Source organism: Belonocnema kinseyi, chromosome 3, assembly GCF_010883055.1.
Source record: "Belonocnema kinseyi isolate 2016_QV_RU_SX_M_011 chromosome 3, B_treatae_v1, whole genome shotgun sequence".
In the NCBI taxonomy this organism is placed as follows: domain Eukaryota; kingdom Metazoa; phylum Arthropoda; class Insecta; order Hymenoptera; family Cynipidae; genus Belonocnema; species Belonocnema kinseyi.
This window is the reverse complement of record NC_046659.1, coordinates 92,445,887-92,461,862: the sequence shown is the minus strand read 5'-3', so window position 1 is coordinate 92,461,862 and position 15,976 is coordinate 92,445,887. Positions and strand designations below refer to the sequence as shown.

The 15,976-nt window shown below is 35.9% G+C and overlaps 1 protein-coding gene across 1 annotated transcript in view; it reads right to left on the bottom strand.

Moving 5' to 3' along the window:
* Positions 1 to 15,489, bottom strand: part of LOC117169938 (CREB-binding protein) — a 54,171-nt gene extending 38,682 nt beyond the window's left edge. Inside the window, exons 1-6 of the mRNA XM_033356447.1 lie at positions 14,707 to 15,489; positions 10,617 to 10,772; positions 7,568 to 7,773; positions 7,049 to 7,426; positions 3,314 to 6,769; positions 32 to 189 (exon numbers count right to left, since the gene is read on the bottom strand). Coding sequence (XP_033212338.1) covers positions 32 to 189; positions 3,314 to 6,769; positions 7,049 to 7,426; positions 7,568 to 7,773; positions 10,617 to 10,772; positions 14,707 to 14,788 — 4,436 coding nt within the window. The 5' untranslated portion in view covers positions 14,789 to 15,489. The remainder of the gene's footprint in view (positions 1 to 31; positions 190 to 3,313; positions 6,770 to 7,048; positions 7,427 to 7,567; positions 7,774 to 10,616; positions 10,773 to 14,706) is intronic.
* Between the last annotated feature and the right edge of the window lie 487 nt (positions 15,490 to 15,976).

Here is a 15,976-nt window from a genome sequence, read left to right as displayed (position 1 = left end):
TATTGTGGATAAATAAAAATGATTAACTGACCTGTTCTGATATGAGTAGTATTTGGCATCTCTTGGAATTGTGCAAAGTTGCTTTCCGTAGCAACAGAGAACCTGTGGATTGAAAGTGTACTTTCTACCACAACAGTATCCCAACGCTTGCATGACAGGATCTATTTCTTGCTCGAAAACCTCCGACAACTGTCAAATTAAAAATATGGTTTACTGTGAAACTATTAGTTAAAGCATTTTGATTTGATTTTTAAATTACTTTTAATTTAAACTACAGTGACCGCACTAACAGCCATTCAGGGTGTCTACTCAAATTCTGGAAAAAATTAACTGACTATTCCAGGTATTTCCAGATATAATTTTTTCAGATTGCGAAGCCATTAAAACATTTCTTTAGCATCGACTCATAATATGTTTATAGTTTCACGAATTTATTGTAAATGATTTTTTTTTTTCAATTTCTACGGATTCAATTAATATGTTAATTAACTAACTTGTCAACATGTCAAGCAAAAATATTGCTTCTTCGACAAGATAAATGAATTTTCTGGCAATTAGTTTAATTTCCAATCAAAAAGATTAATTTTCTTCTAAAATTGACAATTTTTCAACAAAATAAATGAATTCTCAACCAAAGAATTGAATTTCAAACTAAAAATATCAATTTTCAACCAAATCGTTGAACAGTTAAATTTTTTATTGAAAACATTAATCTTCAGTGCTTAATTTTCAACTAAAATGCTAAAACTTTAACACATGACTGAAATTTGTAACGTTTATGAATGAAAATAATTTGTTGGCTTTAAATTTTCCGTATATTTTTTAAAGTGCGTGAATGGGTAAAACTTAGTCGGCTTGATTTTTGACTTACTTGGGACCAGTTGCACATACAGTAAAATAAATTCTATAGTTTCATTTATAACGCACAGACGAATTTTTAACCAAAAAGATAAATTTATAAGAAAAAAGTTTAACTTTAGTTTCTTTTCAACCAAAAATATAATTCTAAAACTGAAATGATGAATATTTAACTAGAATAATTTTTATTTCAACCAAAATACCGATTTTTTAACAAAATACATGAATTTTAAACCAAAAAGATTAATTTTTATACAAGAAGATTAATTTCTCTAAAAAAAAGACGAATTTTGCACCAAGAAAGATAATCTTTCAACCAAAAATTGGATACTCAAATTCTTATTTAAATAAGTTCATGCTCAGTCAAAGAGATTAATCTTTATCTAAAATGTTGCAACATTGAAATGATGTAGTTACATCTTTAGATAAAAAAAGGTTTAATTTTTAACCAACAAAAACACTAATTTTCAAGAAGATAGATAAAGTTTCAACCGGAATAGTTAATACTAAATTAAAATGATAAATCCTCGACCAAAACATTAATTTTTAACAAAAGATTTTAACTTTCAATCAAGTAGTTTACTTTGAATCATCATTAATCAAAAATTTGAATTTTTAACAAAGCTCATTAATTTTCAATTAAAAAAGATGAATTATAAACCAAAAAGTGAATAGTTAAATTTTCAGTTAAAAAATTTATGTTTAACCAAAGAGGTGAATTTTCAATAAAAATATTAGATTAATTTTCATCCAAGAAGATTAATTTTTCGGAAACAATACGAATTTTCAACTAAAAAAGGCAATCTTTAAACCAAAAATGAAATAATTAAATTTGTTGTTAAAAAAAGTTAGTATTCAGCCAAAGAGATTAATTTTTAAGTAAAACTATGAAATATTCAACGGATATAGTTACATTTTTAGATAAAAAAGTTTAATTTTTAACCAACAAAAACACTAATTTTCAACAGGATAGTTAAAGTTTTAACTGGAATAGTTAATTTTCAGTTAAACTGATAAATCTTTAACCAAAAAAATTAATTTTTAACAAAAAAGTTTAACTTTCAACCCAGCAACTAAACTCTCTTTCCAAAAAAGATGAATTCTAAACGAACAATGTACTAATTGTTATTTCAACTAAAACAGGTTTTTATTTTTGTTAAAAAACAGTTGAATTCGACCAAAAAGGTAAACTTTTCAACATGAGTTGAATTTTCAACTAATAACAATTTTTCTGTGAAGGGAAAGGAAAAAATTCCAGCAAACTGTTGAATTTTCAACCAAGAAGATTAACTTTCTACCAAAATGAACGAATTTTCAACAAAAATACATGCAAATAAAAATTTTCAATGGAAAATAAAATAGTTAAATTTTCAGTTAAAAAACTAATGTTTAACCAAATAGATGAATTTTAGACTAAAATATTGAAATATTCAATTGAAAGTTACATTTTCAGTTAAAAAAAAAAAAAAACCATAAAAAAATAGTTACATTTTCAATCAAAGTGATGAATTCTCAAATAAAATTATGAACATTCAACTTCCATAGTTGAATTTTAAAGCAAAAAGATTACAATTGAAGCAAAAAGATTTATTTCTATTAAAAAAAGACGAATTTTCAACTAAAAAAAGATCATCTTTCAATAAAAAATTAAATAGTTAAACTTTTGGTAACAAAAAGTTAACGTTCAGCCAAAGAGATTAATTTTCAACTGACAAAAACACGAAATTTCAACAAAATAGTTCAAGTTTCTACTGGAATAGTAAAGTTTCAATTAAAATGATAAATCTTTAACCTAAAAAACAAATTTTTAACAAAAGCGTTTAGCGTTCAACCAAGTGACTATTTTCAAAGAAAACCAATTTTTTTGCCAAAGAAAGAAAAAATGCAAAAAAGTGTTAAATTTTCAAAACAAGAAGATCAATTTTCTAACAAAAAGAACGAATTTTCAACAAAAATAGAATAAATTTTCAGTTACAAAAATTAATTTAAAAAAAAAGTTAAATATAGTATTATAAAGCTACTTTTATTGAATTTTGGTATAGCAATTTTAAAAAAAAGTAAGCACACTCTCGAAAAAATTCCCTGACTTTAAAGAAAATTCCCGAACATTTCTGGATTTTCCAGATATATAGACACCCTGTAATTCCAAAGATTTTTTTCCAAAATCGCCGAATTAGATAACTCGCACATTACTATTTGGTACCAGCGAGAATCGAGCTAATTCGAAAAACATCTTTGAAATAACTCACTCTATCTTTGTACGACAGGTGACTGACCCGAATCAACAAGATGTTAAATCAGGTTAATTATACCGCCAATTTATTTTCGCGCAAACAGTTCAACGACACTTGAATAAACAAACATCATCAATACACTGTTTGCGCCCATTATTCCTTTCTTTCAAAGACTCTGCAAAAAAAAAATAGCAAATAAAAAGTAAAAGTGTCTCTCTTACCTTAGTACAGTATCTGTACACGCGTGATGTTTTTCGGTTGTAGAGCCAAGCATTGTCAAACATCATCCAAACGTCATCCACATACTCCCAGGGATCGCTGTACTGTCCCGTGTCCAATTTCCTCTTGATCGTCGACAGATCCATTGGTTTCTTCACAATATCGAAATAATCCGGAATCCCTAGCGCTTGGGGATCAACTGGTTGCCTAAACGGTAAAGATTCAGGATCCTGACGATACAGTTTCTCCAAGGTGGGCATAAGTGCCTGTCTCAATTCATCGGGCTTAAAGAGGCACAACTTCTTCTTGTCACTGGATTGTCCCGTTGACTGAATCGGTTCCGGAACAATTGGTTTGATATCCGTAGCAGACGAGTCTCCACTCGACATCGGTGCACTAGGTTCATCCTTAATGCCCGATGACTCCTCTCTCACCGTCGAATCATCACCAGCCTCATCCATCGGTTCGGTCTTGATTTCCGTTTTGATCGACAAATCGCTATTGTTACCCTTACCACCGTCTCCTCCTCGATGATTCTCGGATCCGTCCTCCTGCTTGATCTCCATCTTCATGCCCTCTTCCTTCACAGAATCAAGCTTTCCCTTGTTGTTGTTCGTGGGTGGACTAGGCGAATTATCACGATCGAGGGCAGCCGTGATGGCTGCCATCTGAGACGACATGGAGGAACTTCTGGGCGCATTTTGCGCAGCCCTTTCCTGCGATGTCATTCCTTTACCCATGCTGGCAAGACCCACAGGAGATGGGGTAGTTCCTGGATGAGGCGGCGTTTTGTTAGCAGAAGACACATTAGGTGTCATTAAGGAGGGCACTAGAGGCGTGTTGGGTGTGGAATTCGTGGACTGAGGTCCATTCGTCATTGGGGCGGGTCCGGGACTTGGACCACCTGCAGATGGTACTATAGCCTGTGGAGTTGTGGCTACAATACCGCTATCACCGGGCGTAGATGCAGACATTGAGAGACTATTCTGAAACTGTTGACTTTGCTGGCTGTTTGGTTGCTGCATACCACTGAAGGGCGATGGAGCCTGAGGCAAGGGTGTACTGGCGTTTTGGTTAGCGGTATTAGACTGTTGGGATTGCTGTTGTTGCTGCTGCTGTTGCTGTTGTGGTTGCTGTTGTTGTTGCTGATGTTGTTGTTGCTGTTGAATTTGCTGATGTTGCGCTTGAGCTTGTGCTTGAGCTAGTCTGGCCTTCATGATATCAGAAAACTGCTGCTGTTGGCTTTGAACAGGAGAATTATTGGGTAAACCGGATGTTCCATTAGTCGTCGGAAATTGACTAGTTGTCACCGACGAGGTCGTTGTTGTTAGATTCGCCTGCGACATTTGAGATTGGCCAAAGGGACTTAAACCGGGATTAGACACCATGTTGGGATTTGAAGCCGACTGACCATTCGGACTGGGTCCCGATGGCCCAACATGCATTCCTTGTTGCTGCTGCTGCTGAGCTTGCTGTTGCTGATGTTGTTGGATTTGCTGGGCCTGCTGCTGCTGCTGCTGTTGTTGCTGTTGTTGTTGTGGAAACTGCATACGAGGATGCTGCATTCCAATCCCAGAAAGGCCTCCCAACTGTCCCATACTAGGTGAATGACTTCTAAGATTCGGAGGAACCGTTCCAACTGGTCGAGGTTGCTGAACACCTGGCTGCACACCAGGTGGCGCACAGGGTCTCAAACCAGCACCACTGCCTCCAGGTTGCTGTGGTTGTTGCTGCTGCTGTTGCTGTTGAAGCTGCTGCTGCTGCTCTTTGCGCTTCATCCGTTTCTCCTCAAGTTCCTTCTGAATCTTATAAATCTTCTCAGCAAGAAGGTGATAGTACTCTGATCGCGAGTTGGCCATCTCATACATGTCACCTTCCACCTTCCTTGCATAGGCGACCAAATTGTGCATCCTCTTGTCTAGCATTGCCTGTGGATCGGGAGTCGGGAATATTGCTTGGACCAACTTGTGAACAAGATGGTTCCTGAGATCTGGCGTCACGGACTGATGCCACTCCTTCGTCCCTTGCACAGGCGTTGCTGTTACTTGACCAGCTTGAAGACCAGGCGGTAGTTGAACATTGCCAAGCCTGTTGTCAGACAAAATTCCTGGTTGTCCAGACTCGTTCAATCCAAACAACTGTTGCATGTTAACAGTCTGCTGGATATTTGCAGCAGCAGCTGCCGCGGCTGATGTTGGACCACTTGCTGCAGCAGATTGACTTGCAGCCCCAGCACCTACGTTTGGATCATTGCTGAGTGGTAGTGATACATTAGGAGCCACAACTTGCTGCTGTCCAGTTCCTATTCCAGGTTGTCCGGGTCCACCTTGAGGTTGAGGTTGGGTCAGTCTGACACTTGTCATGCTGCCAGGAGGTGCTTGCATGGCAGGTCCTGCCATTCGCACACCTCTACCGACGCCTTGTCCCGACAGTAAATTGGGAGTGGTCGTTGGACACTGAATACCCAGTGCATCGTACGCTCTTCTCATATCCGATGGACTCGGATTAGGTTGTGCTGTTGGCTGAGGCACCGCTGCAGCAACGGAATTGGCGTGTCGATTTTTGTCGGCTTGTTTCAGAGGCAAACACACAGGACAGTCACTTCGTGTGCAGTGCTTCCAATGGCTGATGATCTGTCGGGAGGAACTGCAGTGTGGCATCGCGCAACTCTTGCCTGCTTGGCAGGTAGTCATATGGTTCAAGACACTCTTCATCATCTTGCAGTGTGGCAGTGAACAGTGCCACGACTCACCGTTGGCTTGACTCTCTCGACGCTGACACTTGTGAGCATGCAGGAGGAGAACTAGCTGCTGCTGAATTAACTTCCGTTTTTCTGGATCGGCCGTTGACTGGGCGGTTGCAGGCTGTCCACCTTGCATTTGTACTTGAGTAGCCTGTTGTGGGCCTGGTTGTCCTCCGCTCGGAGCTCCTGATTGAGGTTGTGCCGGACTTGGAGCTGGTGGTTGAGCTTGCTGAGCCATTCCGCCCTCTTGACCGCCGACAACATTTGCAGATCCAATGGGTCCCCCCGGCCCACCAAATCTCCCAACTTGCATGGCAGTCATATTGGTTCCTACACCCCTTTGCTGAGGTGCTACAACACCCACTGGATTGGCAGCGCCCACATTCACATTGGGACCCGGCCCATTTCCTGGAGATCCATATCCATAAGGACTCGAAGCACCCATCTGTCCCATATTAGCCATATTTGCCATGTTGGGTGGTCCTTGCATTCTTGGACCTTGGCCGGGCCCGACGATATTAACTTGATGAACTTGCTGATGAGGACTCTGACCTCTCGCCGCCCCTACCATATGCGCTTGCTGTTGTTGCTGCTGCTGCTGCTGCATTGCCACGGCTCTTGCGTTCATCATTGCTGGTCCATTCTGCATTTGGGCAACTCCGTGAGGCCCACCAGGATGATGAATTCCTTGGGCATTGGAACTCATCATTGTTACCTGAAAACGAGCATTTAAAATTCAATGTTAATATCAAGGGGATACAAAATTTTCATGTTAGCAACTCAAGTTTAGGATTATTAAAACTCAACAGTTTTGGAAATGAATGTGCTATTTTTCCTATCCGCTAATGATTAGTTGTGAGACGATTAAATCATTATTGATGTCATACATGATATACAAGTTTGTTTTCATTTGAAAGATGAAAGTGTAATGGATGAAATGTTAGCAATTAATGGATATCTGTAGTTCCATTTGAAAAGAAAGAAGGACATTTACCGTATTCAAGGGTTGTTTATTTAAGCTGTTTGCAACGATTAAACCTCCGCCTGCCATGCCACCCATATTATTGTTCCCTGTTGCACTGCTCGTCATGACTAGGCCGGAGTTCATGCCACCTGGCATTGACATTGTAGGATTACTTCCAGACATACTCATCGACGATTGAAGCCCTCCCATCGAATTCGCGATGGATATTTGGTTGTTCGCAAGGGAACTCGCTATGCTGCTTGGTAAGTTCCCTAGACTTACTACCATTTGAGGGTCAACCACCCCCTTGGAGACCGAAACATTGGGAGGTGACTGCATGTTTGGACTTTTACTACCCAAACTTCCAGCAGCCATCACCAACGAATTTGACACCATGTTCTTGTTTCCCTGTTTCAAGACGTTCATCGTCAGTAAATTCCATTTTATATACTTTTGGTTTACAGTTTACAAATTGCCTTGTTGCATTTTTCTTTTCACTAACAGACAGATTTTTGTTTACATCAGATTGAAAAGATATAGACTTCTTACCTGTTGTTGAATCAGATGATGTGACAATTGCTGTTGCTGTACGTGTTGTCGAAGTTCATTGTCGAGTGCTCCGTTCTGTTGTCCAGGGCCAGGGCCTGTTGCTGGTGGTTTTGCACTTTCAGTAGCAGAACCCCAGGAACCAGACGATAGAAGATCTTCAGGAAGTTCATTTTCAAGATCAAACATGTCAGTGTTTGTCATGTAATCTGAGAATACAATAATCCATTAATTCCACGGAAATTTGCGGATCAAGAAAATTAAGTCACAGTGTTAATATCAAAGTTTAAATATGAATTCGAGTCGCATTAGTTTTACCAAAACTACCATTGCAATGTAAGATGATTATATCAAAACTGTTCGAGCAGTGCAAAAAAAATCGGACAAGTCACTGTACAAAAATATATTCAAATCGATAAAAAAAAACATAATTTCATGTACCACGCCTTTCGTGAAAAAAAACTTTCTACATTTTCGTTTGCTAATTTTTTACAGTCTTGTATCATACTGCAAAAGAAGCAAGAAATACATCCATTCACGTATTTTTTTAGGATATTTGTGATAGTGCATGATGTACCAAAGATTCCGGCATAGCATTAGTAATTAATTTAAGTATAAGGTTAGTACCGTCACCATCATTTTATATCATTTTAATTATTTTTTAAACTACAATTGCTCTGGTAAATCTTTAATAGCGAAATGAATATGTGTCAATTTTTCATTCGTTGCATTATTATAAAGGCATGTTTAAAATGAAAAGTTTCGAAAATTTTAAAAATTTCTAAATTGAAGTCGCGCATTCACGACTGACCAAACATCAATGAAAAAAGAAGATAATAAAAGGAACGCAGAAGAACTACAAGTAAAATTGCATAAATATAATAACATAAAGAAACAATTCAAAAACTAAGACATGAGACATACACCACATGAGCAAAATTTAAGGGATTTCATTCTACGGTAGAATAAAACATAACCTGTTCTAATCTCGTGCTTAACTACAAAAAGCAGCAAAGCTACTGATGGCAAACCGTATAGAGTCATGCATAGAGATCGAAAGTAGCAAATCTAAGAAATATTTCATCGAAGCAATGTGAGATCAAATATTGCTTCGTATAAAATTTTTTAATATAAAAAATATTTTTAGAGATTACTCACTGCAATTTTTATACAGAATTTGCCACCAAGTCTTTCTATTGGATTTTTTAAACTATGCATCTAAAATGTACTGTTTATTTTTAATTCTATCTTCTTTAAATGCTACTCTATCAAATATTCAATTTTTTTAACTTATTTATTCGAATTATTATTTAGGGAAATCCCGTGAGGTCAAGAATCATTAACAGAAACGAATCTTTATCAATTTAAATTTTATCTCCTTGAAAGTTAAAAAAATAGTTAGTATAAAACTCAAGATTGAGAAAATTTTTTTAAACTAAATGGGTTTAAAACTGGGTGCACAGGTACTTCATTTTTCATTCCCTAAAAATCATTGCAATGTTTCCTAAATTGCGTTCAAATACGAATAAAAAGTAAAATAAAAAAAGAGGAAATTAATAAGTTGAACAAAATAGTTTCGAAATTTATAAAAGGGTTTTAAAATTGACGGACATTCTACACATTTAAATAAAATTCACCTTTTCAATGTACTCCCAACTTGGACAGAATCTTGAAAAAAAATCGTGTAAACCACACAAAAACAGTGACAAGTGTGGATACTTCATAGGACAAGAAAACTACATAAAGATGAAAATCCATTTTCCTTGGAAGCATTTTACATACATACCCATTTCTTTTAACTAGAAAATAGAAAAAATCGTAATTCCAAAGAACAATGCACAAACTGGTGCACAATTTAGTATATGGAAAGGAAAGAGGAAGGAATTTGTACATTTATACAATATAACCCTTCCTCATAATTACAAATGAGCAGAACTTTGTAAAAAAATGCTGAAATATAAAACTGTTCAAGCCCTTATTTTCTAATCACTTAAATAAAAGCTCAAGCTCAATTTTATTATAATGAGGATTGTATGTTGTATAACAAGAAAAAGGTTTCCAACTTTGACCCTCTTCCTTATTTCCTAAAACTGAGTAGAGAATAGATAAAGGGCCTGTTTCAATGTTTTAAGTAAATGTTTTCAGTTTTTAAAGATGTTCCTTCACCTGCTGTATTGACCGATTAAACGCCATTGTACACAAAATATTACGCACATAAGAAGATCATCATACAATGAACCTTGATTTCTCGATCAAAGAGTCGCCAAATCTCAAAACGCAGCTCTATGTATGTCTGTCGCATGTCTCAAGACGTTTTTTTTTTAAATGCGTTTCCAATCTCTGCAATACATCTTCAAACCACTGCTTTTATTGGTCAATCGTCCATACGCAATGAAAAAACAATATAACTCTATGCAGGTAATACAATATTTTTAAAGAGGGAAAAACTTATTTCTGACGTTGAAACATGTAATGTAATGATTAGGCCTTATCTTGAATTTAATGATTTTTCAAAATATTTGAACGACAAAATGTGACGAAAAAAAATTAAGAAGGATCAAACCTCTAATCGCTTAATGAGAATTATATTTATATTTGAGATTTAGTGGCTTATTCAAGTTCGAATATCTAACAAGTGTCATAGTGAATAAAGAAGATTCTAATGTATAAGTAGGCTAGTTTTACGATTGTTGGTTTTAGGTGTATGAAAAAAATATATAAGGTCGTGCTAAACTCGCGAATGAATAGAGTTAAATCTTCTGAAACTTTCTTTAAAAAAGACCGGAACTCCTTTCATAAAATATCTTGAATTAAACTTTAAAATTCGCCTGTGACTAGAGTTTGATCCTCCTAAACGAAAACAACATTGAGGAATAAAAGAAAAACGGCTCTTTCAACAATTAAAGAAGCAAAGTCACGGACTGATATTAAATCTGGGACTGGCCTTTTTGAAAATGACTGATATCAATGACATCGATGAATGATTTCATGGATGGACAATTTGACAGTGCTTGAAATTTGTTGCAGCATTTTTTGCTTTTTTAATATTTACTTCTTTTCTGCGTAGTATGGTTGTTCCAATGTTGCTGCAGCTGATGCTGTTGCAGATGAAGCTGTTGTGGCAGGCCCTGCATTTGTTGTATGTTACCACTGCCACCTCCCCCGTAGTTTGTATAAGCATGGTGCATCATTAGAGGCGCCATACCCACTACATATATCACAGTTTATGATTTTAGACCGTGCAAGAAATTTTGTATTGTTTTCTGAGAATAAAGCATCCAAGTCGCAGAAACAGCTCTTTTAAATTTTAGCGCCTTCTACTGTCACGTGCCTTTCTCACTCCAGAGTGGCGGCTCTCAAAGGTTTCAATATTATTTTCCCTTGATATTCCCATCAATATATTTTCCCTATTCTTTTTCATAAGAAATTTCAATAAACGATCAAACGTAAAATACAAATAAACTAAAAATTAGAATAGGAGGAGATGGGCTTGTTTCTGCAACTCAATTGCGTATAAGTTTCATTTCGAATGTGTGAACCTGTTTTGACATATTAATACTAAATACTTGTTTTTCCACCTGACCGTGTATACAAAAATCTCTCAAATTAAACAAAAATTATTTGTCATCTTGAGGACTGTCCAAACAATTAGTAAAGAGCGGTTTGGAAGAAAATACAAGATAAATATGTAGAGAGAAGTTAATGCGTAGCACATGCGAGCAAAATTTCTTACTCAGTATTGTCAAATGCTCATGCATACAACATGCAATACAACAAATCTAGAACTGGAAAACTAACATATGGAAAGAGAGTACAGAACACCACTCTAGGATTCAGATTGGTAGATTAAAAACGGGCATGCAAGAAATACGAGATGCAGAACTGGCACTTCACAACATTTTCTATAAAAACAAAGGGGGAAAAAACAAAAAAAAAAAGTCAAATTAGAGTGCAAATTGCACTGACACATATTCTTGATACCTCTGAGCAAAATACGTCGAAAAGGACCCTTCATTTTTTCACTGAACTTAAGATACTAATATAAGAAGAGAAGATCGAAACATTTTTCTAAAATCAAATATGTCTTAAATTTTCTTCTATTTGTAAAAAAAGCAAAATTAAACAATTTTTTAATTTCACTAATCCCTCTGCAAATAAAACAATATTTTACTACTAATTTGTGCTTATGTGCAACCAAATAAATTTCGTACATTCGAACCATCACAAGCCTCAAAAGATCCGATTCAAAACATCACAAAAATTAAGGGAATGAAGACATTTTTATAAGGAAAAAAAAGGATAAAAATATTGAGTAATTTATATTGTGATTTTTTTCAAACTTGAAGAATTTAATTTTAATTTAAGAATTTTCGAATCTTTATTTCAATGCATAAAATAAAATTTGTCTAATTTGACTGATTAAAAAAAATATATCTTTACAATTGGCTGAGGCAAATATTTTAATTATTATCAAATCGAAAGGCATCAAGTCTTGCAAATATTTATTTTTAGAATAAATAGTTTGATAAGCATTTTTTAAAAAATTGGGTACTTTGAAGAGTAAAAAAATCTGAAAAATAAGAACCCGACTGTCAGGTCTGTGTTCAGAAGTGTAAACAATCATATAGGTACCTACAATATTGGAAAACCTAAAAATAGTTTTAAAATTTCAGGTTAAGATTGAATTCCAAATATAAATAGGGTTTTCAGTACAATAATAAGACTTTGCCGGTTATTTTTATAAATAATTTTAGATTTTCAACAAAAAAACTGAACTTTTGATTTTCAGTAAAAGGTACTTCAATGAGAGGCAGCTTAAACATTCAAAATTTGAATATTAGAATTCGGATCAATTGGCTGCTTCATTTGCCTAAAATTCACTCATTCTGATCGAAATCAGTTTCAATTTTACGTTATCAACAAACAAAAATTCTTCTACAACTACTACAATAACTACTAACTACTACTACTTTTATGTTGTGAAATAGTTTTAAAGTGTTTCACCTGGCAATAGATGCTACAAATACATATTTTATACAAAAATTTGTTAACAAGGTTCACCATTTTGATTCGAACTGTTAAAAAAACTCAATAAAAATTACATTCAGTTGCTCTACATTGTTGTCAAATCAGTGAAATGCCACATTCTTCTTTTTAAAAAATCCGTGATTCATGAAAGCAATTTTTTCAAAATTCTGAAGTTTAAATTTGTATGTAAACTCGAGAATGGAGAGGAAAAAGTGTGATTTTGATTTCGACGTAAAAAATGCATGCTTTGAATTTTCACTTCACTTGCAACCAACTGTGACGTTGCAACGTTTGATTTAGGTTAGATCCTGTGAATTGAACAAAAAAATTTTTAATTCAAATTAAAGACAGGTATTTTCATCTTATGTTTTAAACCTCTTCAGGGGTAAACTCATGAGTAAAAAACAGGACAATTAGATAGAAATTTAAAATTCATGCCAGCAAAAATTATATCAATTTTTGCGTCTTTCAGAAGTGTTAGATACACGATTTTAACAGATTTAACTATTAATTATTTATTCACTGTAGACAAAATTAATGGTAATAAAACTATAAATTTTTGGGTTGTTATCCAATAAATGTAACATCAAAAATACCATAATTTGATTCCCTGCAGTAAATTTTTTTCTAGAGCAACAAGAATGAAACTGCGAATTATAAAAAAATAGTTTTACTCCAAACAATCTAATTTCATAAAAAAAACTCTTAAGAAACTAGTGTAAAATTTTCACTGAAAAAAACTGCACTATCAATAATTCCAATTTTCGATTGAATTTTTAATAAACACTTTCCAGTTCCTAAAGTGGCATTTAAATTTTGAAAATGGGCTTCTCAGATCAACAAGCATGAAATTTTTCAGGTTATGACAAATACTCTCGCCAAGCAACTTTGTATTCGAAAAATTCTACAAATTAAATTTGACATCTGAAGCACTTTTTCGAAAAAATATCTTTAGGCATATTTCACATTAAATCCATTACAAGGACTTTTGTTCTCAAAACAAGATTTTTTAATTGAATAACACTGAAAAACGTAATGGTTTTAAATGTTATAAATTGACAATTTATGACTCCTAATAATGCCAATTACCATTCTATGCCAAAACTAAATTTACATAAACGGAAATGTATATTCTAGAAATTTTGGAATTTTAGCTCATTTTATGATGTAATTTTTATTGATTTTTTTCACAATGAATTATTTTATTCCAGAAAACGACAATGAGACTTTGTTGATGATGTTAATAACGGTTTCATGTAATTTAAACTTTTGAAAACCCTGAATTGGGTGTAAGACTTGATATAAACAAAAATCTCTTGCAAATTTCACCGTTTTGTGACTACGATTATTTCCCATAAAAACCTTTATATTTCTAGAATCTACTTTAGATAAAATTATTCGGAAGTATTTCTAGATACCTAAAGAGAACATATGTAGTGTTAAAAAAACATTTTAGAGGGCAAAACCTAAAATTTGTGTAGCGGACAATGTGACTATTTTGTGATTTTCATAAATTTAATCAGAGTGAATGTTTTTTTTTTTTAGGACAAGGAGAACCAGGGTAACAAAACTTTGCAGGTTAAGTTAATAACAATTTCCAATATCCAATAATTTTGAAATTACCAAGAAGCAATTCTAACATTTTACTTAAAAAAAAAAAACTCTCTTTCGCGATTCACCATTTTGTAACATACACATCCACTCCCAAACAATCTGTTTTCATTAAAACTTAATCTAAATTTGTCACTATAATTTTTAAAGTTCCATAAGTGACAGATGGAAAACTGTGTGATAGTATCCCTTTTGAGTACAGAACCCAAAATATTTCATAAACTAGACAATGTGTTCTGTCAAGTCAGAAGTTTGACAGAAGTATGTCGTCCTAACGTAGTGACTTTTCCCGGACCTTTTTTCAGTTTCCTTTGTACTCGAAGAAGATGTACGACTTTGCTCAGAGGTATCCCCTGAAAACTTTCGACTTGCGCCTTTTGCTGCCGGGTTTTATCGGGGGCGGGAAATGGACGTGCACGCTACTTTTGATACGTGTGCTCGTTCACTAGGTTAGTCGCGAATTTCCCTAGTTCAGGAGACGCGTGGCAAGTAACAATTCTTACCTGAGGAATCCGAGGGCCCTTGAAAAGGATCCGCGAGCTTGGGCCGCTTGTTCGGCGGGCCGTCCACTAGGTGGTCGGCCATGTCTCCGCGGGTTAGCTCTTCTCAGGGCTGTTTACTCTCCGCACCAGCAGATCGGCGAACACGCACGCACGCACACGCAGGCACGCACGCACGTACTAGAACAACACTGCCTCTTCGAAGACTACCTCGACGGGGTGACGGAAATTCACTGATTTTCTCGCATGGTCGCGGGCGTAATAATAACAGCAACGAGAGCCGCGGCGCATGGAGCGTCCCCGAACACGCTTTACAAGACGGTCAACCATTGGGCATCGTCGGGGTTAAAACCCCTTTTGCAGATTCGCGCACACTGTTTCAGAAATCGCACAACTCCAGAACCACGCAATCGAGGAGAAAAATGTTGAAAATTTCGTGTTACACTTGGCTGGACACTGGTCGTCAAAACTTCGAGAAGTGGCAGACTGGCTGCGCACACGGCGCTACCTCGCATCGAGACCCGCTAGCACCATCACCATCTTCCTTCCTCTGTCTTCTTCTCTCGCCTTGGCACTGCGCGACGGGCGCGCGAAATCACCGAGAGATTAGGCGGCTTTCCCCGTACATTCGAGAGAAACTGAACGCGACTTGCCGAACTCGATCAAATTAATCGGGTCCAGACCGGCCAGCGCGAGCAATTTAGATTCGCGAGGGAAGCGAACGCGAAGGTTCCGCACCACACGAGTATCGGTTCAAGTAAAATGGCGACTGCTGTTGATGAGAAGTTTTTCTACGCTTGTCAGAAAATGTCGGACTGGCGAGTGTAGGCTGCCGGGAACATAGACTGTTAACCTGATTGGCGGAGAAGGTCACGTGATGCGAGAATGAGAAATGATTGGTTGACGTGTCTGGAGGCTAGGAACGGCGTGACTAGTCGCACGGTGCTGAACTAGCAGGGAGGTGCCAAGTAGAAAAACACCCGGCGAAAGGATTTTTATTTCGGATGGAATTGTTAAATAATCGGTTGTTCATTTGGGATTTTTTTCAATGAGTAGTTTAATGAGCAGAGTTTAAGAAGTTTTTTAATTTTTTAGCGTAGAGAAAGAGAATTAGGGAAGCTTTACGGAATGAAAGGAGATAAGGGTGCGATTGTGGTTAGTACGCTTTTGAGCGATGTTCGAAATATGAGTGGAGATTCCGCCGCGAAATGTCATAACTTTTCCTTGGTGTTGCTCCGAAAGCACACGCTACGTTGTAGCTTGCTTTGAAAAA